Below are 22,726 nucleotides of genomic sequence, written 5' to 3'. Positions count from 1 at the left end.
TAGTCAGGGATGTAGCTTAATCCTCGGCTGTGAAATTGGCCCCTAATCTCTTTGGGAGGTACTGAGACACAACGATGGGACACAAATCTACGCTAAGAATAACAAAATGCCTTCAAGATCCCCCCCAAAAAATCAAAGAATGGGACGTCTAAGAGATCCGGCAGGTTGAATCGCACGCTATGCACAAGCGACAGTATAATTATGAGCTTAACATGGGACTTTTTTTTATCACAAGCTAACCCACCATGAAAAGTAAAATCACATGAGCTGCACAACTGTGGGATCTGCCTGAAGAGTTATACAAGGAGGAAAAACTTACTTTTGTGTCATTGATGCTGAAGGAGTATTCCCATGATAGCCATGGCATATAAAATGTCAAGTGGCCTGTAAGCAGAAAGCCTCTTGTGTCTCAAATCTTTCAGCCGTTGCAAGAAGCATATCCTTCATGGGCATAAGATAACATAACGTGGGCATGCTGTAAATGGAAACTTGTACCCAAATAGAGTCCAACGGCGCTAGAAGTGGGGGGGCTTAAGGGGCTCGATAAAATATGGACAACAAGACCATCAATCCTGGATCTATTGATTTATTGTACGCAAGTCCTCAAAATGAAGCAAGAGTTCCAGACTGGATAGAAAAGCTTTTGTAAGGCCTATGATCTTACTGGGATTAGGATAGCAGCAGCGTTTACCAATGTGAGGTTAATAAATCAATAAACTGCGCATCTTGGTATCGTATATGACTATCTCGGTCTCAGGATTTAAGCGCATGCACGTATATAATAATGTGATAAAATGAAAACTGGTTACAATTTGAGTTTGTGCACCCATCTGATGTTCTTAACTATTTTTAACCATTGTAACTGTTGTTGTGCTGCAATAAACTGATGTGCAGACATACCGGTAATATTAGGTCTAAATGATTAAACTAAGGCCTAAAAACTTACATTTTATAAGAAAATCGCTACTATGAATCCCCATGTAGCCTAATATTGGATACAGTACTACAGAAAATGGAAAGAAAAAGATCATGTTTATAAAAGCTGCTCTAAAGTAGATTTACAATTTTACCAAACCCTGCAGAGCAGCACACAGAACTCCTACAATTAAGGTGGACAGTGAAGTGTTCTCACATATTTGTGTGGGGCGATCATAGACTATAAATAATATCCCGACAAGAGGGCATATTATAGTTGGTATTGATGAATTCCTTATATGATTTAGTTTCCAATACCTTCACTCTGGCTTTAAAACAGAGCCCGCTACAGCCTCTGAAAGACAGTATGTAACGATGGGTTGTAGGATCATTGAGAGGTTTAAACCCTGGTTTTTTTGCTAAAATGGCAATAAACAGTATGTTTTTCTTCTACAGTGTTGCCATCATTATACTACTAAGGTGGAAGGGCAGAAGTATCTCATAACTTCCTTTAAGAGCCCCAAAAGACACATTCTTGTGCATTACACGTAGGATTTTATCGACTCTGACGCTCAATTGTGATTGAGCCATTTTAGCTAGCAAAACTAACAAAACAAACTATGAATAAAGTCACACGTATAAAAGCATGGAGGATGAAGAATCAGCTCGGTTACCTTGAGCAGTGTCAGCTAACAAACACGTGGCTGTTAGCAATGCTAATGCTGCACGTAAAATTATAGTCAGACTAAAATATTCATTGTTTCCACAAGACCTGGGGTGCTCCAATTTGCCAAGGTTTTTGCATCTGCACAATATAGTTCCTCACAAAATATTTGGCGATATGTGTCTCCTGTTGCAATATCAAACATATTTATTCTTTGTTCTCTAGGGACTACATTTTCAAACCTCATGCTAGCTCTTAAAACCATTAGATCTCTAAAAACAATAATGCCTCTAAGCTTTCAGCTTCAGTAGCTTCTGATTTGTGTTACTTTATTAAGTTTGACACATTATGCTGTATCCTCTTTGTCTTCTTCACCAGGCTCGACAACAGAACAACAAGTACAAATGCCATCTCATGCAGTATGTATTTGCGCCGCATGTGAGGTTTGTTGTGTCTCTCCCATATGAATCGGAATATATACACAGTATGTATCAGTAACTTGTCGAAATGTCTCTGCCGCATCTCCAGGGCCCATTTATTCTTCCCCATGAATGAAGTGATTCTGATCAAACGGTTTTGATCTGGCAGGAAGAATTTCAACTTTGTCAGGAAACCAGAAAGACAAAATAGATTCCTGAACTTTGAACTCTTGCAGAGGCAGAGACACCGTTCTCCTGTGGGACTCCTGGTTTAGTTCCTAACAGCAGCAGTATTTTCACATAAGTACATTGTGAAACACACACACACACACACACACACACACACACACAGCATTGTACAGCTATACAAATGTGAGAAACAAAAATAAATGTTGCTGTGTTACTGTGTGTTTGACAGGTGGAGTGAAGACACTATGTGTGTCTTACAAGGCGAATCAGAATTGAAGGAAGGTGGAGGAAGGATGATCTTTAAACAAACAAAGATGCATTGTAAGCGTGAGTCTTATTTATATATTTCTGTATTTGTTTACTTGCTCCTCTTTATAAGTTCTCAACATCTCTGCTCAGTTATTAAAGCCTTCGAGGTTTCAACCTAATATCTGCAAAATGTTGAAAACAAAGTTGCAGAGGCACCGACAGCAGGGGATCATCAGTGTTTACCCCGACACCTGATCCACTCATCATGTGCCGCTCAAAGCAAAAGGTTACCAATAAGAAGAGACAGAAACACTGAAACATCTGGAATATTTCATATCAATAAATCTCTGTTTTTAAAATATGTGTATATTTCCAGGACAGGCTTGTACCAGCGTTGGGAATAATCTTTATAATCTTTAAGGGCCGAGTCTGACCGGAGCCAGATCCAAGCCCTATGTGGGCCCGAACCATGAATTCTTCTCAAATTTCAATTCAAGCCTGACCTAAAACTGGACCCACCAGAATCTTACTCTATCCCAACTAGTCTAACTTAAACACTTAAATTAATGCCTATCCAGATATGAGGCTAATTCAATCCTAGCCGGATCCTAGTCTGACCTCAATCCAATTCCTTGTCTGATCCGAGCTCAACCTGACCCAAGCCAGACATAAACCCAAACAAACCCAATCTGATCCTGACCAAAACCCGACCCGAAGCAGAGTCTTAGTCAAATCCTAGTCCAACTTTAACCAAACCTGTTCCCAGCCTGACCCAAGCTCACCTTGATCCCCATTCCTAGCTAGACACAAGCCCAACCCAACCCTAACGCAAGTCCAACCCAGGTCCAGACTGATCCAAGCCTGACAAAGTCCTAAACTTAAACCCAATTCCCTGCCGGACAAAAGCCCAACAAAAACCTGACTCCCAGCTTGACCCTAGCCTGATCCTAGCCCAACCTAAATCCACCCCAAAATCCCATCCCTAGCTGGAAAAAGCTCAAGAGTCCTAGTCTCACCAGAGCCCGACCCAAGCGTAACCGGAGTGTGGAGGATTTGGTCAAAACAAGACACAACACTGGTTTCTGTTACCTATGCATGTCATTCAGCTATCAGCACTTGTTGGAGACACTCACTGTCCTCTTTCCAAAAACAAAAAAGCACAATTATTAGTCAACATTGCTCCTCCTACAGCCGGGTACCTTTAAACCACCATTCATTGTCATACTTAAGACCACCTTGGCTACAAAGCCAAGTAGTATTAGTCTTGCAACAAGTTATTTTCAAGAAATATCCATCTAACATGTCGTTGCAGCTTACAGGCTGAGTCAGCAAACAAAATAAGAAATGTAGAGAGAGACGTTAAAGAGAGACAAACAGGTATGAAAACAAGAAAGACGGTTGCAATGCTTACAGATTCCTCCTTCACCTCCCTCCCTCACCACCCTCACCTTCCTACCTGAGTGCAGCTCAACTCGACCTTCCTGCAGAAAAAAAACTACCGGATAGAGAGAAAGTAAATGTGTACCGTGTTCTCCTTCAGATCGCAAATGGAGGGAAAAGAGAGGAGAGGAGGACGAGTGTTTGGGTAGGAGGGGGGTGATGGATTGACTCTGTGTGTGTGTGTCCTTCTTTTTCTTCTGCATGGCTAACTCAAGCCAGACTTCATCTGCTCCCCGGGGGGACAGAGAGGAGGAATCCATCTCTCTCGCTCTCTCTCTCTCTCTCTCAGCCCTCACTTTACTCTCTCACTCTCTCAACACTTCACCCACTCTCTGTCACTCTATCGTAACTGATGTTGCTCCCAGGATACTCTCCCACTTAGACTGGTTATCCTGACATATTAAATAATCCATCACTTCGTCTCTTCCATCTTTCTGTCCCTTCTTTCCGAAGCTCGCTCTCCTTCTCAAGTCAAAACAAATCAAATTTCATTTTACCAGCGTGACAGCAAAAGAAGTCAAAGTTATCCAGATTTGTATAGAGCATATTATTCCAGACATTTCAGCATCAAAGAGCCCCAGTTTCATCCCATTTCATTTGCGTTCAGGACTTTGAATCTATCTAATTTAAGACGTGCATGTGTCCTTTCATCCCGAGTGAACTGTGATTCATAACATGGTTTTCGGTTTCAAGTTAGCAGTTCTGGTTCAATATAACTTAAATGTTCTTTGAAGTCTTTAACTCACTCCCAAAGAGGTGTATGTGTGCATACTTATGTGCAAGTGCATCGTCACCTATAACTGATAAAAAAAGAAAAAATAAGAATAAAGAATAATGGCTTCCCTCTTTTAATCTTTCAATCTTTCTCTGTTCACATTTTCTCTCTCTCTCTCTCTCTCTCTCTCTCTCTCTCTCTCTCTCTCTCTCTCTCTCTCTCTCTCTCTATATTCAACAGTTCTCATTTGTCTTTATCTTAAACTAAATGAGGCAACTAATTACATTTCTCATTACTTTCACTTTTGGAGAGTTTCAATGTACTTTTTTAGAGTTCTTTTGAGTTCAATATTAAATTTCATAATTAACTCTTTAATCACTTAAATCACATTCCTGCACCAAATTGTACATCTCTTTCATTCAAAAACAGACACGTTGCACCAATTTCTTACTCTCGTCTCGTAAAATACGGACGCTTGGTCAGGAGCCTTTGTCGTTGTCATTGATGCTAAAGGAGACCTTTAGCGTCAATAACTAAACTAATAACTATATTTTTACAGCTTTACCTTGCTGTCAGCAAGAGCGCTGGAAGTGGGGGGGCTTTAGGGGCTGCAGCCCCCCCTGGTAGTGGCTGAAGCCCCTGCAGCTTTCACTTGGTAATAACCTTAAACTTATAGCAGTTCCTGTCTACAGTGAGCCAGATAAGGTGGGTCAGTCACCTATGCGTTTTCCGACTGTATTTGATTGGCAGTAAAGTATACACATTGACCCGCCTCTCACAGACGTAACCAAACCTCTGAGTTGGTTAGACTCTCACAGGAATGGTAATACGTTTCTTTGTATTTTGCGACAAAGCTAACAACAGTAAAAGTTAATCTATGGTCGATAATGGATAAAATATGGACAACAGCACTATCAATACTTGAGCTAAAAGTATTGATTTATTGTACCTAAGTCTCTGAAAAGAAGCAGAAGTTCCAAACTGGGTAGAATATATTTAGTACGGGCTACGATCTCTCCGGGGACAGGACAGCATCGGAATGCGACAGCTGTGAAGAAGACGGTAAGGAGCCAGCGTTTACCAGTATTATTAAATCATCAAACTGCGCACTTTGTTATCGTATTGGACAAGCTCGGTCTCAGAGGGTTTAAGGGAGTTCACGTACAGTACCCGATATAATAAGGTGACCATTTCCTTAAATGAAAACCAGGGCAATTTGAGTTAATAGCGCCCAATATCATTAAAATAGGCCTATCCCATGTTCTTAACTATTAAATTAAACAGAGAGACAATTCCAGTTTATTATAATTTAACCATTGTAACAGTTGTTGTGCTGCAGACATACTGGTAAAATTAGGTACTAGCCTAACTATTTTTTTGGGATTAAATGATTAAACCTTAGGCCTTAGCCTAAAAACGTACATTTTATAAAAAAGAGACTCATATAAAACCCTATGTAGCCTAATATTGGAAACAGTACTACAGAAAACGGAAAGACAAAGATAATGTTAATAAAAGCTGCTCTAAAGTAGGCCTATCATTTTACTAAACCCTGCAGAGCAGCACAAAGCAGAATTCCTACAATTGAACAGGACAGTGAAGTGTTCTCATGTATGTGAGTCTGTAGGGCGATCACATAAACTGAAAAAAAGAGCATGACACAATGCAACCCAGTTTTTTTCTGACACTTTACTCAAAATAGCAATGCTGTGTTATTAACGCAGGCCACACAAAGACAGAGACGTCTGGTCACCGTGGCCCTATAAGCTGGTCACATGAGGCAGCCCCCCCAATCAAAATACCCGCGTGGATGGCTGTCAGACAGCCCATTACAATGGGGAACTAACGCCGTTATCTCTCTTCAAAGCAACAAGATTCCACTGAAAAAAACTGTTATTTTACCTAGTAGAACACGGGGGTTGCTGGTCTACCGCTGCCTCCATCGGTTAGTTAGTTAGTTACTTTTGTTAGTTCCTTACCCTTATAAAGCACCAAAGTCGCACAATAACACAAACCAACCTCTAGGGAGTCAAAGGAATCCCGACTCTTTGGTTCCTGAAAAACTAATGACATTTTTTATTTTTTGTATTTCTCTTTTTCTAATTTGATCTCAGTCTTTTTCTGTCTCTGTCCTCCGGATGTTTCTATCAGTCTTCTATCTTTTCTTTACAGTGCTGGCAAGTTCTCACAGTCTCCAAACGGGGTCAAACCCCACCCCACCTGGTTTAATAAGACACTCTTTAAAAGAAAAATATTCTGGCTCTTTCTGTTTCTCAGCACTCCTGTCGCAGGAGCCATTTCCTGACAACATTGAGAGCAGATTAGGGAGGTTGGAGGTAATGTAGGGAGGGGGGAGTGAAAAGAGAGAGAAGAAGTTTAGGAGAAGGAGGAAGGGACTTTTTAGTTCAAATAAGTCCTAAAACCCCCTTTTAACACCAAAGTCTAAGTTATTGGAGCTGGATAAGAAAGGAGATACAGCTTCCTCATCCTTACACAAACATATATCCTTGAATCCATGCAAAAAGGTCACAAAGTAACATGCCAAAATGTAAATGAAAGGGAGGAGACGGATCAAAGAAGGATTTACTCTAAGTTTTTCAACATCACTGACGCATGCGTTGTGAAAAATTGCATTTTGCAATAAGTGGGAGACAACTTTTCCCACTCCCAAATCATGAAAACCAGCTATTCCATTTCCAATCCATCACAGATTATTTAATGTAACCGCCACCAACGCTGTTGGCCTCTGTCCGTTTGGTGACTCCCCTCCCGTCCCTCCTGCAGAAGACACAAAGGGGCGACTGAAGAAAATGAGATCTGACATGTTTAAGTAGAAACAGATGTGAGTAAGAAGGGGAAGGGGGGGTGAATAGAGGCAGTTAACGCGCCTTTATGGCAGCTTCTGAACATGTTTAGTTGAGACGTGACCAGAGGCGAGGAATAACACATGATGAAGGCCGTTTGCTTTCTTCTCATCAGAAGAAGACAGAAACTGAAGGGGAGGAAGGAGAGAGCAGGAGAAAGAGAGTATGTCAAATAAATCCAGCGTCTCTTGAGAACAGATAACGTGCGTTTTGAGTATGTGTACATGAGAATCTTTTTTTTTTTTAAATGTTACCTCTAAAATACCAGCTTTATGGCTGCTTATATAACTAATAAAAATGTAAATTGGGTTTTACACATTACATTTGGAGCACAAATACTGTAGATTAACTATGTATTGCTGTTTCCCCACATTTCTTACCTTCACTTTTCACTACCAGCTGCCTTTTCTGCACTATTCCATTGGCAGGAGGACACAGTTTACGGTGGTGTTTAGCATCTTCTTTCAAATGAAAAACGAAAAGTTTTTGGATGCTAATGCTAATAGATGTAGCCAGGTAAAAAAAAAAGGTCTGAAGCGAGTGTGGAATTTAAAAAAATTTCACAGTTTGGTGCCCCCAAGTGGACGTTACAGATAGCACAGATTTTAAAACCGAAAAATCTGTTGAATCCATTTAGAAACCATACAATAGTGTGATATTCTTTCCCAATGTTCCTTAGAACATACGCACAGTCCTCCCCAGCAACAAATAAACAGAAAAAGTTTGATATATTTTGTTATTTGTTTGTTGGATTTTTTGAAGAATTGTGTGATTTAATGGGTGAATGCAGAGATTCTTGCTTAATACTGTGTGCAGTGATCCAGGTTAATCTCATGTGGCATTTTCTTTTCTCTAGATTTTGATTTGGTACTTCAAAGATTAACCTCTCTCACTCTCTCTCTCACACACACACACACACACACACACACACACACACACACACACACACACACACACACACACACACACACAAGGGGAAAGAGCGTTGAAAAAGGATCTTGGGGAACAATACATCTTCTCTGGTTGGATTAAAGCTGGTCGCACACGCACGCGCACACGCACACACAGACACACACAAAGTTACAGATGAAGTGTAATTCAGTAATGTCAGTGTAACGTAACAGTCTTGAGTTTTGAGCCGTTTAATCCAACTGAAGCACCATCTTACCAACATTAACTTAACTTACTCCACACGGATGTCCCTCTCTGTTTTTATCTTACATTTTCACATTTCTCTAAGTTTCTGCCATTGCTGCATCATTCTTTTACTCATTTTGTTTTTATTCCTCCTGTCTTTTCTTATCCCATTTGTTTTCTTTCTAACAGTCCCTCCTTTCCTTTGTTCCACTTTTTCAAGTCCATTCTTTTTCCTTTCTTGTATTTGTCATCTATTTTCACTTTCTTTCCTCCTTCATTCTCACAGCTTTTCTTAGGTTTATCATCTTCATTTCCTTTTCTTTTTACACTTCTCTCCAACTTTCAAATGTATTTCCCTTTCCTTCCTTCTGCCTCCTTCTTTCCTCTCTTCCTTTTCTTTCCAACTTTCCTTTCCTAAAGTCATATTAGTTTCTCTCTCTCTCATCATTATCCCCTTCTCTCTGTAAACAATACACACTTTTGCACACACAGTCTTGATTCTGTGAGTGTGTTATGATCTTCCAGAGCTTCATCCCACAGCACATCATGAAGCCAGAGAGCAGCCAGGCGGTGATCCCTAAAAGGAGTGGAAAGAAGACACTGGTTTCTCTCCGTAATATCGCCTGGATTTCAGTTTTTGGGCGACGATTAAAAAGACAGGCCTGAACATGCACCCACAGTGTGTCCGGTGTCAAGAAACCAAGAAAACCTACAACTCTTTGGGTTTGTAAATGGTTTTCAGAAATTTTGAAAACATCTGTAGAGACATTATTGCCATTTTTTGAAAGAAAACTGGAGTTAAAGTGAAGCAAGAGTGCCAGTTTGGGTCTACAGTCAGTCAGAGAGGAAATTGAACCTCTCACCGTGATGGTGCATTGAAGAGAGCAATCGTCAAGTCATTTCCTACAAAGCTGAAAGACTGAGAGGAAACTCAGCCGGAGTGCATTTGGCCGAGAGAAGCCGGACACGGTCACCGGTGCTCATCAATGAGCACCAGTGGTAGAAGAAGTATTCAGATTATTAACTAGTAAAAACTACTAATACCACACTGTATGAATACTCTGTTACAAGTAAAAGTCCTGCATTGAAAATGTTACTTAAGTTAAAATATGTAAGTAACATCAGGTAAATGTACTTAAAGAAGAAAGTGGTATGAAAAGAAAAGACTCAAGTGAAGTACAAGTACCTCATCATTAGTACTTGAGTAGATGTACCTAGTTACATTCCACCGCTGATGACCAATCAGATCGCTGCGATGAGATGCGATAACATTGTTGAAGATCGCGATAACGTACTCGCAACAAATAAACCGATATTAAAGTGGGTACTCGGTTCTGCATTTACTTTTACTTTCAGTATTCTGCTAAAATACAACTGATTGCTTGTTGAATTTAAAACAAATTAAAAGGTAATCATTTCCAACATTATTTTATTGAACAAAATCAACACTGAATTAAATATAAAAGACATGACATGAAAGAATGACAGTTACATTTTAAAGTGCAGTTTTCTGCTGATATTTTCTTTCAACTAACATAAAATCTCTGAGTCTCTTCTAGCGATGTGTTTATTGCCCCAGTTTGTATTGCAATAACGATTAAAACTATGATATATTATTCATCCCTAAATCAAATATTAATGTTTAATACGGATTTTGCCTGGTGATTGAAAGGTTCTCTTTGTAACAAGACCTCCAAAACACGTGATGCATGTTTGCTCTCTGGAGCAATTTCTGATCTGATGTGTGTGTAACTTCCAAAACCGTTGCAAATCACTGTTGAAGAATAGATCTCTTTTGTGGTTTGAAAATGCTATGGTCAAGGTTTGGTTGGGGCGGCTGTGGCTCAGGTGGCAGAGCAAATGCCTTCCAATCCAATCGGAAGGTCAGTGGCCCTGCATTCCCATGTTGAAGTGTCCTTGGGCAAGACACTGAACCCAGAGTTGCCCCTGATGCTGCGCCTTCGGAGTGGAAATGTGTGTGAGTGTTTATCTGATGAGCAGGTGGTATCTTATACAGCAGCCTGGGCCACCAGTGTATGACTGTGTGGGAATGGTGAATGGTTCCTGTACTGTTAATAAGGCCACTGGTTATCTAGTAATTATTTCAGCTTTTCTTCAAAGAAATCATCAATTGACCCAGAACCACAAACGCATCCATGGAGCTCATAGTGTGTTCCAGTTACCTCGAAACTCAGAGGCCAGAGCTGGGAATGAGTTCACACCCGAGTCGAATGTGTTCCATTTACAAGTCAGATTTTTCACTGTGGGGGATAGCTCTAGCCAGGTTAGCCATTGATGGCAATGCCAGAAGTTGACAACGCATTACGCAGTTTTTGTGCATCAACACAACATAGCAACATGTCCACAGATAGAAGTTGGACAGGACTGTGTGAATGACTCATTTAGTGAGACACAAATAACAGAAGTGCTAATAACTGTGTGTTAATACAGCTTTCACAACTGCTGATGCACGGGGCATCCATGGTGGACTTTGAACCTCGGAAAATCAGACTTCTGAGTACAAACGGAATCAGTCAGAACATCAGCGAATGAATGTTTCATCCCTCCTCATAACCCTGAATGCATTTCTACTCTTTTTTTCTTCTTCTTTCCTTACCAGACGTTTACTTTTGTTTGTACCAGTCCACTGGGGGGATTTTTGTCATACTGATTATGTGTGACCTTACTACATAAATATCCTCAGGGAACGTAAAACTGCTTTTTCTGGTTGTTTTTGCACCGGTTCCTTTAACCGAACCCGAAGGCCTCGCAGTGTTGTACTGGAATCAACAAACTCGGGGTAGCCACCTTTGAATTGACACATCCGCGTGACAAACCGAAAAATACATTAAAATTTATATCACACACTGAGAGCCTTCTTCAAAGTGCAAAGCAGGGGCGGGAGGTAGAGAGGGAGAGAAGGGAGAAATAAGGAAGAGGAAAAAAGGCAGAGAAGGGAGAGAGTTGGAGGAGAAGAAGATTAGAAAGATGGTGAGAAAACATGTGCAACATACTCTCTCTCTCTCTCTCTCTCACACACACACACACACACACACACACACACACACACACACACACACACACACACACACACACAAAGCTGTGGTAAAGTGGCAGGGTTACTCCAACAGCTGGGCTCTACTGCAGCCTAGTGGCAATGACAATAACTGAAACTTTATTGGCACAAAATATTGTATTTTCTTTCTATCAAACCGCAGAATTTGTATTGTATTTTCTGTGACTTGTCAATCGTGCCTTATGAGCTGACAGAAATGTACTATGTGTATGTGAGACTGTATATGTATTATCTTGTTGTTTTTTTGTCCATTTGTGTTATATCTTTTTTTTTGTGTTAGTTTCTGTTGTGGCTAGATGTAAGTGCTATAATGGATCTGTTAGATTTGACTAGTTTAAAAGGAAAAGACCAAAGGGCTGCAGGCACGGAGAAAAATACCAGGAGATGAAGTGATGGAGAGAAATACAGGGAGTAAGAAGCAAAAACAAGGCTGAAAATGAGGGTAAAATAAAAATGAGGGGAATATGTGAAGGAATGAGGGAGGAGAGAGTGGAGCAAAAAAAGAAACAAAACAGAGCAAGGATTGCTTTGGTTTTATTTTCTCAGGTGCCGTGCCAATTTTCTAGAAAGCGTTGTGGAGTACAATCCCCCCAGAGGCTCCATTGCTTCCCACCACTTCCTGATAAAAAGTGTTATTAGACAAAATTCGTGGGGCTCGGCCAATCAGCAACCTGCATTTTGGCCGGTGCTGCTTGGCAACTGAATTTAGTTCCAGGAAGTTGCAAAAGAAAGACACTGGAGACTGAAATCAACTTCAGATCTAGTTAAAAATGGAACACAAATGCATGGTACAAACCCTGGTTTCAAGTGTCAAAATCCTGCAATCCTCCTATCACCTCCATACAGAAAGGACGTCACACTTCATGGACTGTAACAACACAAGTAGACAGATTTATTTCTACATTTATTTGACCCGACTCAGTGTTGAAAACCTTGAGGCCCAATTCTAAAGGTTTGGTGACGCCTTAAACATAAAGACAAGCCTCTCTTTCTCTGTTCACACTGCAGCTGGATGAAGAGAGGGATGACAGACGAGAGAAAGAGAGAGGTGCACTTTAAATCATTTGCATGTGAAATAGACACTGCACTAGACAAACAAAAAATAGAGCTGGAAGGGGGCACACAAACACACCCCAGTCTCGTCAGTGTGTGTGGTTGTGTGTGTGTGTTTTTGTGTGTGTGTGTGTGGGTGTGTTGTGTGTTTGTGTGTGTTGTGTGTGTGGGGTGTGTGGTGACAGCAGCAGCCCTGTGTGAGCTGAAAAGCATGGAGGTGATTACAGATTTACTGCTGAGTCTGTCTAGACAAAAAGAGAGAAGTATGAGGGAGACAGAGTAGAATAGTTGGAAGGAAGGAAGGAAGGAAGGAAGGAAGGAAGGAAGGAAGGAAGGAAGGAAGGAAGGAAGTGTGAGCAAGAAAAGGAAAACTCCTCAGGTAGGAAGGAGGGAGAAGGTGGAGAAATGATGGACTGTAATGAAGTAGGTAGTAAAGAATTAAGAATAAGAATATTAATATAATTATATATATATATATATATATATATATATATATATATAGTATATAAAGAAGACACAGCAGTTTTTTCCAATGATTTCTAGAGATAGGAGTCATCAACAGTTAAAGCTGCTCTAGCCAGTATTTCAATTTTTAAATGGATGACACAACTACATGCAAAATCAAATGGCTCGCTTTGTACCAATCTAGTTCACTCTCTGTATGAATATGGTGAGATAAATTAAAGATAATAAAATAATAAACAATAACAGTAACAATAACAGTAAAAGGTTCTGGATATTCCACCTTGACATCGGAGTAGAGTTTGTGCCAAATTTGCTGGAGAGAAAACTGCAACGTCAGGCAGCGCACATAAACAACTGACAAGTCGTCATTGTTGGTACAGATTGGTGGTATTAGTCGCGACGCACGCACGCACCACGCACGCACGCACGCACGCACGCACGCACCCGCACGCACGCACGCACGCCCCCGCAACACACACAACACACACACACACACACACACACACACACACACCCCACACACACACACCACACAACACACACACACACACAAAACACACCACCCCACGCACACGCACACGCACACACACGCAAAGCAAGCTTTAAAAAAATGCATTTCAACATTTCAAAAGGAAGTGAATGTGATATTATATTTTTTGTTTTACGCACACAGAGACCACATGCCACACACACATTTTTAAACACTGCAACGCCCACTTTAAAACTACAATGGTGGCTTTGAAGCAGATAATATGAACGAACACACACAAAACCAAAACACACACACACCACACACACCACACACACACACACACACCACACAAAACACCACAAAACACACACACACCCACACACCACACACAGGCTAATAAGAAGGCTGATTGAGTGATGCATTCCTCACAGAGGGCATTATACACATACACTTCTTTCATTTTCATCCACCCACTCAAAAATTATTCCTTCCTTTCTCTTCTTTTTTTTTTTTTTTAATCGTTTACTTTCTTTCTTGTTAAACTTCCTCCCATCTTTCCCCTTTTTCCCTCTCCTTTCCATATCATCTCTCCTCTTTTTGCTTTTGTTTTTTCCCTTTTTATAATTGAACTTTCTTTCCAGCCATCTCTCCTTTTTATCTTTTTTATTGTTTCTATAACATTTTTCTGTCAAGTTTCTCGGCCCTCTTTTTTAAAAATTTTTCCCCTCGATAACTTTTCTTGTTTTTATTTTTTTGATTTGATCCTAAATTTTTTAAATTTTAGGAGCACAAAAAGTTTACTGTCCCTATTTCCCAAAGCATAATCATTAAAAAATAAAGTTTTACATTCACTGATTCATGTTGAATTAGATTGGAAATTTAAATTTTTAATATGTGTGTGGTAATAGGGGCAAGACCACAGGCTACTCTTTTTTAGCATAAAATACAAGCAAGGGGAACCTAGCCTCTTATGCGGTTTTTAGAAGGGGTTTGTTTTGCAAACATGCAGCTTGTACAACCGAAAATGCTGCATTCATAAAGCATGCAAATCGTGGCTGCCCCCGGGTACAATCCGCCACATCCCGGGAAAGCCAAAAGTATTTTCCCAAACCTCCCAAAAGGTATTTAAACAAAACAAAGGGTAGCTCGCCCCGGGAACGGGTTGTCTCCAAATCCACCGCCTTTTTTGGGGTGGGGAAAAAAAACGTGCTCGGGTTTTTACATTTTTTAAAACCAAAAAATATGTTTTTTGGCAACGCTAAGCCCCCAAAAAATGACGGTGCCTCGAAAAAAAAAAGGGAAATTTTGGGTTGGAACCTTTTTACGTTCAAAGGTGTTTTTGTCGGGAACAGAAAATCAGATAGGACAAAAGTCTCAGCTTCGGTTTTCCGCAGAGTCTGAGGACCAGGGACCATAGTCCCCCTTGGGCAATGTTACTAGGTCGGTTTTCCCCCCAGAGACTAGGGCCAGGTAACCATATCCCTGGAAATGAAGGAGTTTAGAAAGCCAACACAAAGAAAAAGGTATGCGCACTTGAAAAATCCCAGAAGTGGAACAGCATCCACATAGACTAGTAAATGGGTAATGATCAGTTAACGGCGGTCGGCTCTCGGTCAGAAAACTAAATTTAATTTAGTGTTAACAATATTTACTGTTGTGTTTGTTTATTCTGTACACAAATTGAAAAGTAAAAAAAAAAACAAGCTGTGGAGTCATAACTACAACCAGCCATTTCTCTCCTCTTGCTTCCAGTCTTTATGCAATGCTATGCTAAGCTAAGCTAACCCCCTCCTAGCTCTAGCTCCTAAATCAACATACAAACACCAGAAGCAACGGTTTTCTCACTTAACTCTCGGCAGAGACGTCAAAAATAAATCTTGTAACGTCAGCTTTTTGAACTATGAAAAGTGAGTGTTTCTCATTTCTGCAAAAAAACTATCTTTCATGTCTTGTTTCTACCTATCACTCTTTTTATCTTATTTCCTCTTAAAGCATCTCTCCGGCTTTCTCTTTATTTTTCTCACACCTCTCTTGCTCCTTCTATGTTCCATTAATTGACTGTTTTTCTGTCGTCTGCCTTTCATGTATCCTCTGTTTGCCCTCTGCCTAGTCTGTTGATCACAAACTGGTTTCTGTCATCGCTTGACAATCTGCAGAATGAGATGGGGGGGGGGGGGGGGGGTAACAAGAGGAAAATAGCGGAAAAAGACAGAGAGCTGTGACAGTGGAGGACGAGCACAAAGAGAGTGACAAATCTGACAGTTGAAGGGAAAGAGGCCCTGTCGGGGGAAAGGAAACATATCTGCCTGAAGGAAGAGGAAATTTCACTGTAAATCAGACGTACAGTAGAAGGATCTGCAGCAAAACCAGCTAGCACAAAATAAACTGCTCTGATGCAAACAAATTATTCAATTAAGACACACTTCCGCTCCCAGACAGGCCTCTGTAAACAAGCACAGGATCCAGAGAACAAGGGGAAGATAATGATGTGATAGGAGGATGCGTCCAGGAATCTATTATATTATCCATATTATCTGTTCTATTTGAGACCAAAACTATTATATCATGTTATAAAACTATTATAACTATTATGTGAAACTAAATTAACACAATGACATTGTTGGTAAAACCTTAAATTCATTGTAGAAAGGGCTATTTTCATGTAAGTGCTGTTTGTGGTGAATCCCATCATACGCCTCCTTCTTCTCTCCATCTGCGTTGATGTTTATGGTTTTACGGCTGAATAAGATTTGATGTTTGCGTCAGAACCAACTTAGCGGATGAACCCGTCCAAATCAGCGCTAATTGGAAGCTGTGTTCGAGTGTGTGTGTGTGTGCGTGTGCGTGTGCGTGTGTGTGTGTGTGTGTGTGTGTGTGTGTGTGTGTGTTTGATTGTGAAGTCAGTGAGACCCAGGAGATGCAGTTTTCCCACTGCTGCCATGACAAGAGGGACTTTAATGAGAGGGAGAGAAACTTGACATAGTCCTATATGCTGCTACACGCACAGGTGCAAATTACTTATCGTCAAAGTACTTTCAGTAGCTTATATATATATATATATACTGTGTATATATCATTGTTTGGGCTCATCAGAGGAGTAATATGTGACTCTGTGATACCACAATACTCTGCCAGAAGTCTAAATGTCAGCCGAGTTTCCTTATACTCCACTGCCTCCAGCTCCAGACCCCAGGAAGTGTGTGTGTGTGTGTGTGTGTGTGTGTGTGTGTGTGTGTGTGTGTGTGTGTGTGTGTGTGTGTGTGTGTGTGTGTGTGTGTGTGTGTTAGAAGTCTATACCTCAGTAACAATGGGTTTATGGTCTCAATCGCTACTTTCAAGTCTTCTTCAGTACAGCTTTATGTTCATTTTGTAAGTTATGGTCCCATTTTTTTTAAAATAGAAGATAAAGCAGGGCACGCTCTGAGGAGTGGCTTCATTCCGGCCTGTCAATCATGATAGAGGCTTAGCAGTGCTAACCACGGCTCTCTGTACAGTAAGCTAGCCATGAACTTGTTTTGGGGTGTTGTCCATACTTCGTCTTAAATGTTGACCCTCTTTTGCAATAGCTGCAATGCAATTCACAACAATATATAGATTTACGACTATGCTTAGCCTCAAAATTAGACAAATACAGGCTGCTTTTATTGTACATTTGATTTTTCCTCTGTTTCCTCTGCACGCTGGTTCAGATACAAGTTCAATACCCCAATATATCACCAAATGTCCAATAGTTCACAACAGCTACCTAATGTATTGTGCAAAATCTGTTTTCTATGATAACCATGACTTACTGAACTTAAATTTCTACAAAGCCATAACATAATATGAAAGCTTGACCTCCACCTTGGTCTTACAAAAGCACAATGGCACAAAATTCTTACAACATGTTGCTTCCGTCTTCATTCAGGCTCTCCAACAACAGAGTTTTTAGAAGACACGGACAAATAAGCTCATTTAAAGGTTTCCGGGCACATTTAAATGTCAGCCTGTCAGACAGTTCTTATTGGAGCTGTTCCAGTCAGGCACACAAAAGCTCCAACAGGGACACCGATGGAGAGCTGATGAGTCGGTCACATCTCGTTTTTTTTTAAATCTTTCAGGAAATTTCCTTCAGGAGAAGAAACATTTCGAGGTATTTTATAAACTTGTAGCAGTAAGTCTTGAGTGTCCTGCCGTGTGAGCATGGTTGCACAGCAGACAGTCCCTTAGCCCGAGGCTGGTTGGCACGAACAAACACCAGCTTGTTGTGTTTCCCTTTCACACAGCAGTGCAGGACCTTGTGTCCCCCGAAAATGTCATGATTAAAAATATACCAATTTAGTTTTAATAGAGATTCACTGATTTCCTTAATCTATGAAGTACAACTCCTTCATTTAAAACAACTTTTGTTTTGATTTAAGCGCTGCACAAAGTGACTTTACATCAGATTAAAAGCTGTAATGAGCTAAATCAGGAAATCAAGACAGCAGAAGCAACAAGTGATATGAAAAAATGACTCTCCCCTAACCTGCTGTGACAGATGGTTTGTTAAAACAGAACCATCTGAGGAGCCATCACTGGAAACTCAGCACAGTCGCGGCCGTCACAAACACCTTGACCACGGCCATAGCTGCAAGTAGCACCTCACCAGACGCTGATTGGTGTGGTTAGCGGTTAGCTCAGACACAAACCCATAAGGTTGGAGACTGACTAGATGGATTTTTCGTGATATTTGATCCTGTGATTCTCCTGTGATCTCATGATAGCACGAGATTTCAGATGCCGTGCAATGTAAGATTTCCACACCCAATGCTCCAAAACTAGCCTTATAAACTGAGATAATGCCAGTTTGACTTCAGTTCAAAATCTTAATAAAAGACAACAAAAGCTATAAAAAAGCAGTCAGGATGTGATATGTCTGCACTGTTGAGGTTACATTAGACCTAACAAACTTAACTGAAGACAAACATAATGGCAGAATGAACAGTGAGGCGTGTATTTCCCAACAAGTCCTCCAAAACATATGACAATAGGTATTTCATATACGTTCCCCTCTAATACAATTAATAGGAGCATTTCATAAATTCGTGCCCCTAGTTGTGGCGTTCTCCGTCCTTCTATTTAGATCTGAACCCAAGAACGTAACAGTCAAAGTTATAACATGTTGGTTTGGTTAGGGTTAGGCACAAAAACTATTTAGTTAAGTTTAGAAAAAGATTGTGGTTTGGGTTAAGATCAGTCAGAGAAGTTAATAAAAAAAAAAGAAGAAAGATGAGGATCGCTTAAAAACCAGACGTTATCGATGCATCGCTGCCAGGTCATATCTATCTTGCATACTGTAGCTTTAATTAAATTTCCTGCATCCGAGCAGCCAGGGACGTTCTGTGTGTCACATACAACAGACCAGTAAAATAAGACGTACTGTATGATGCACCAAACGGCTAAATAACAAGAACAACAGATGCTTGATAGCAAAATAATTCAAACCAGCATCAGGGTGTGTGCGTGTGTGCGTATGTGTATGTCTGTGTGTGTGATCGCTATGGGCTACGGAGATCAGCAGAGGCTCGGGGTTTGGGTAATGCTTCTTCAAAGATTTGTTCACATTTTGAACACGAGTCCTCCTCACATGCCTTTAAGCTCATTTGATTGGAACGAGTCAAGCATCCACATATGAAAGTCGTCTGTTTATCTTGGCTTCACGTGCAAAGTATACAGTCTTACAGGTCTTGCAGGATTTTGTTGCACTATTACATCTTTGAGTTAATCTTCTGACTCACAAAGTTTATCCAAGGAAGGTACTTCTGAGGTGCAGCTGTTTCACATTATTAACGCAACAGACTTTTACAGATTTGGTTGACAGCAGAAAAAAAAAAATATTTTTTATCTTGGCTATGCACTATACCACTAAATATGCACACACAAACCCATTATTGTCCAATTTTGTGGAAGTTTCAGACCACAGAAACGTCTACAGCACCACAAATGTCACATTCAGACAAATGTGACTCCAGTTGCAGGTCACTGTTGCTCTTAGTCTGACACAGCCCCTCCCTCTTGCTTTTTATCCGAATACCTGCTGATATTTTGTGTGACATATTCAACAAGAAAGCTTTATCAGCCGTGAGCTCCAAAGGATCATCCAGCTGTCTCGCTACGAGTAAACCACCGAAAGATATTGAATTATTCAGACAAATGATGTGTAATAAATGAGCAGAAAGGCAGCTCCCAGGTGCGAATGTGTGTCAAGATACTTGTTGCATTTTAAGTTGTATTTATTATGGTTGTTGGAGCCCTTTCAATAGGGACCAGTGTGGGTCGCTTTGGGTAAAAAAAAAAAAAAAAGGTCTATGGCTTTTGCCCTTAAATCACTGTAAATTAGCTAGTGTGTTTTATTTCGAGAGCTGTACCTACTTTTAAATAAACTAATTTACATATCCAACTTTAGGCTTTTGGGCAATTATTTGATGACACCAAAGGATCCAAAGAGCCTTGGAAGCACTCTACACGCTACATGATTGATCAGTGGATTGCTTTATGGCACAAAGCAGGATTTACTGCGCACTAGACCGCCACCAATACGCTGGGGAAGAAAATGTAACATCTTGCAAGGTTAAAAGGATAGTTCCGATTTTTTTTTTTTTTATTGTTTGAGGTACTTCTCTATAGTCAGTGTATTAGTTAGTAGACGGCGGTCGGCACGCCCCCAGTTTGGAGAAGCAGAGAAGAGTACCGAGTTAAACATGTTTTAGATATCTAAAAGTAATCAACATCAGTTTAAGTGCACGCTATATTAAGAATATTTTTAATATTTACCTTACTATGAGACAGCCCTTTATGACGGGGAACTTTATGCTCTCTTTAAAGTCACCAGACTTCTTTGACAAGAACAGGAATTTGCTTGTTGTTTGTTTGTGTTATTGTGTAACTTTGGTGAATCCGAATTAAACCTTTGAAACACCAAAGTCACACAAAAACAATAAAAGTACAGTACTTCAGTAAATGTACTTAGTTATGTTCTATCACCTTAAATTACAGCCTTAAATTTACAAAATGAGGATTTAAGTTTATAGCACATCCTGTCTTTAAAAACGTAGAAGAAAAGCATGAAACTTGGGAACTGCAGGTTTCTTTTTCTTCCTTAGGATAACACACACACACACACACACACACACACACACACACACACACACACACACACACACACACACACACAAACACTATTGATGCGCTACTTCTACTGCACAAATAGTTACTTGCCATTTTAAGTGACGAGACAAATGCGGCAAATCAAGAAAAAGGCACAGAAAACAAACCTACCTTTGAAGAACTGCACTCTGAAGGAGGTGTCTGAGCTCTTCTCTTCATCCTCATCAGCTCCCGTCCTCCCCTGCGCTGACGATCGCCTCCTTTTCCAACGCATCCCTCCTTCACATCTATATAATATATCTATCTATCTAACTGCTACTCCGTTACTGGGATTACACACTCTCCTCCTTTCTGTCTATCTGTCCACTTGTTCGTCCTACAGCTTCACTACCATTCTCCTCCTTACTCCTGATGTGACTCTCTCTCAATCTCTCTCTCTCTCTCTCTGTATCTCTCTCTCTCTTTCTCTCTCCTTGGATTACATTTCCTCTCTCTCCCTCACTGCCTCACTCTCTCACGAGGTCTCTTTCTGGCAACAGAACTTGCAACAGTGACAGTTCACATGATAACCCAAACCTGTGTGTGTGTGTGTGTGTGTGTGTGTGTGTGTGTGTGTGTGTGTGTGTGTGTGTGTGTGTGTGCGTGTGCGTGTATGTTTGCGTGATCTTTCCACATGTAATTTCAAATGTCACGTCAATGTCCAAATGTTAAGTTTGTGTGTATTTTGTGCAGCATTTCTTTGCTATATATGTGTGCATCCAGTATATGTGTGTGTGTGTGTGTGTCGGTCCTCTCTTGCTCGCCATTCTGCAGTCAGTTCTGCTGCGTCAGCACTGGTCACGCACATACACACACACACACACACACCAGCAGAGACGAATACACACAGAAAAAAGAGGCAACACGCAAAGCAACAGATGCTAAACAACCGTGCACTGCAACACAAACATCATTGATTTTTATGTTGCATACAGTAAATTCAGCATTTCTTTTAACTCCTGTTGTCGATAGCTTTTCTCTTATAATTTCATCTTACTTAGCAAGTTCTAGTCCTGCCGGATGTGTGATGTGTAACATAGTATGGTATCAAAGTTTAAAATTCTGATATAATGACAACCCAGAGCTGCCTGAACAGGCAGATCCTGGACACCAGCAGACATGGTAATGAAGCAACGATGACACAATTAAAGTTCTGATATGTTCAAGTTTAAGATTAAAAAGTAAACAAATTATACTTTCTGAAGACAGGAACGGAGAGAAAGAGAGGGGGAAGGACATGCAGCAAAGGGCCATGGGTCAGATTCTCCAGTAGTAAAAAGATGACAACAATGTGTGAACTGGCTAATCGGTCTGCAAATGAGCATTTAACGTGGAAATAAGAAAAGGGATGGTGTCAACTACTCTTCTTTTAAGATGTGAAATTATAATAAAAAGTGCTTGTGTCCAAGTTAGTTAAATCGCACTATAACCTGAGAACCAGTGTGGCACGTTTCCATGGAATTCAAGGGAAAGTTTCACCAATATAAATATTATAAATATAAATCAGAAGCATTTCAGTTGCAGAGTGAGAGTTGTTGACACTCAGGCGGGAGAGTCTGCAGTGTAATCGAAACAAGTAAATAAGCCATGTGAGTGTGCGGCAGGGCAGAGTGCCTGCTTCACACAGGGCACTAACGAACTCAGAGGGCACGTAGCGGACATTCAGCGCAACACACACACACACACACACACACACACACACACACACAAATATGGACTAATCAGCTGCAAAGGGGACTAAAGATACTAATTTAATATCAATAAAACCATCCTCAGCTCATAATATACATAATATACAATTACAGAACAAAAAGCCTAATAAAATATTCAGCAATGATTCGGGGGGGGGGGGGGAAGCATCAGAAAATGATGCGAGTGCCTGTAACCATGGAAACCCCATC

General features: G+C 40.5%; 1 protein-coding gene across 3 annotated transcripts in view; it reads right to left on the bottom strand.

Moving 5' to 3' along the window:
* nhsl2 (NHS-like 2) overlaps positions 1 to 22,726 on the bottom strand; it is a 135,957-nt gene that overhangs the window by 97,542 nt on the left and 15,689 nt on the right. Inside the window, exon 1 of one of the 3 annotated variants that reach the window (XM_032499382.1) lies at positions 20,958 to 21,199. The exons of 1 other annotated variant lie outside the window; for it this stretch is intronic. In XM_032499382.1, coding sequence (XP_032355273.1) covers positions 20,958 to 21,060 — 103 coding nt within the window. In that variant the 5' untranslated portion in view covers positions 21,061 to 21,199. Of the gene's footprint in view, positions 1 to 3,892; positions 4,095 to 20,957; positions 21,200 to 22,726 lie in introns of those variants that run through there. One more of the 3 variants, XM_032499381.1, reaches the window with a different exon arrangement.

Source organism: Etheostoma spectabile, chromosome 19 (genome assembly GCF_008692095.1).
Source record: "Etheostoma spectabile isolate EspeVRDwgs_2016 chromosome 19, UIUC_Espe_1.0, whole genome shotgun sequence".
Taxonomy (NCBI): domain Eukaryota; kingdom Metazoa; phylum Chordata; class Actinopteri; order Perciformes; family Percidae; genus Etheostoma; species Etheostoma spectabile.
Note: the sequence above shows the minus strand (reverse complement) of the source record. Positions and strands in the feature narration are given on the sequence as shown.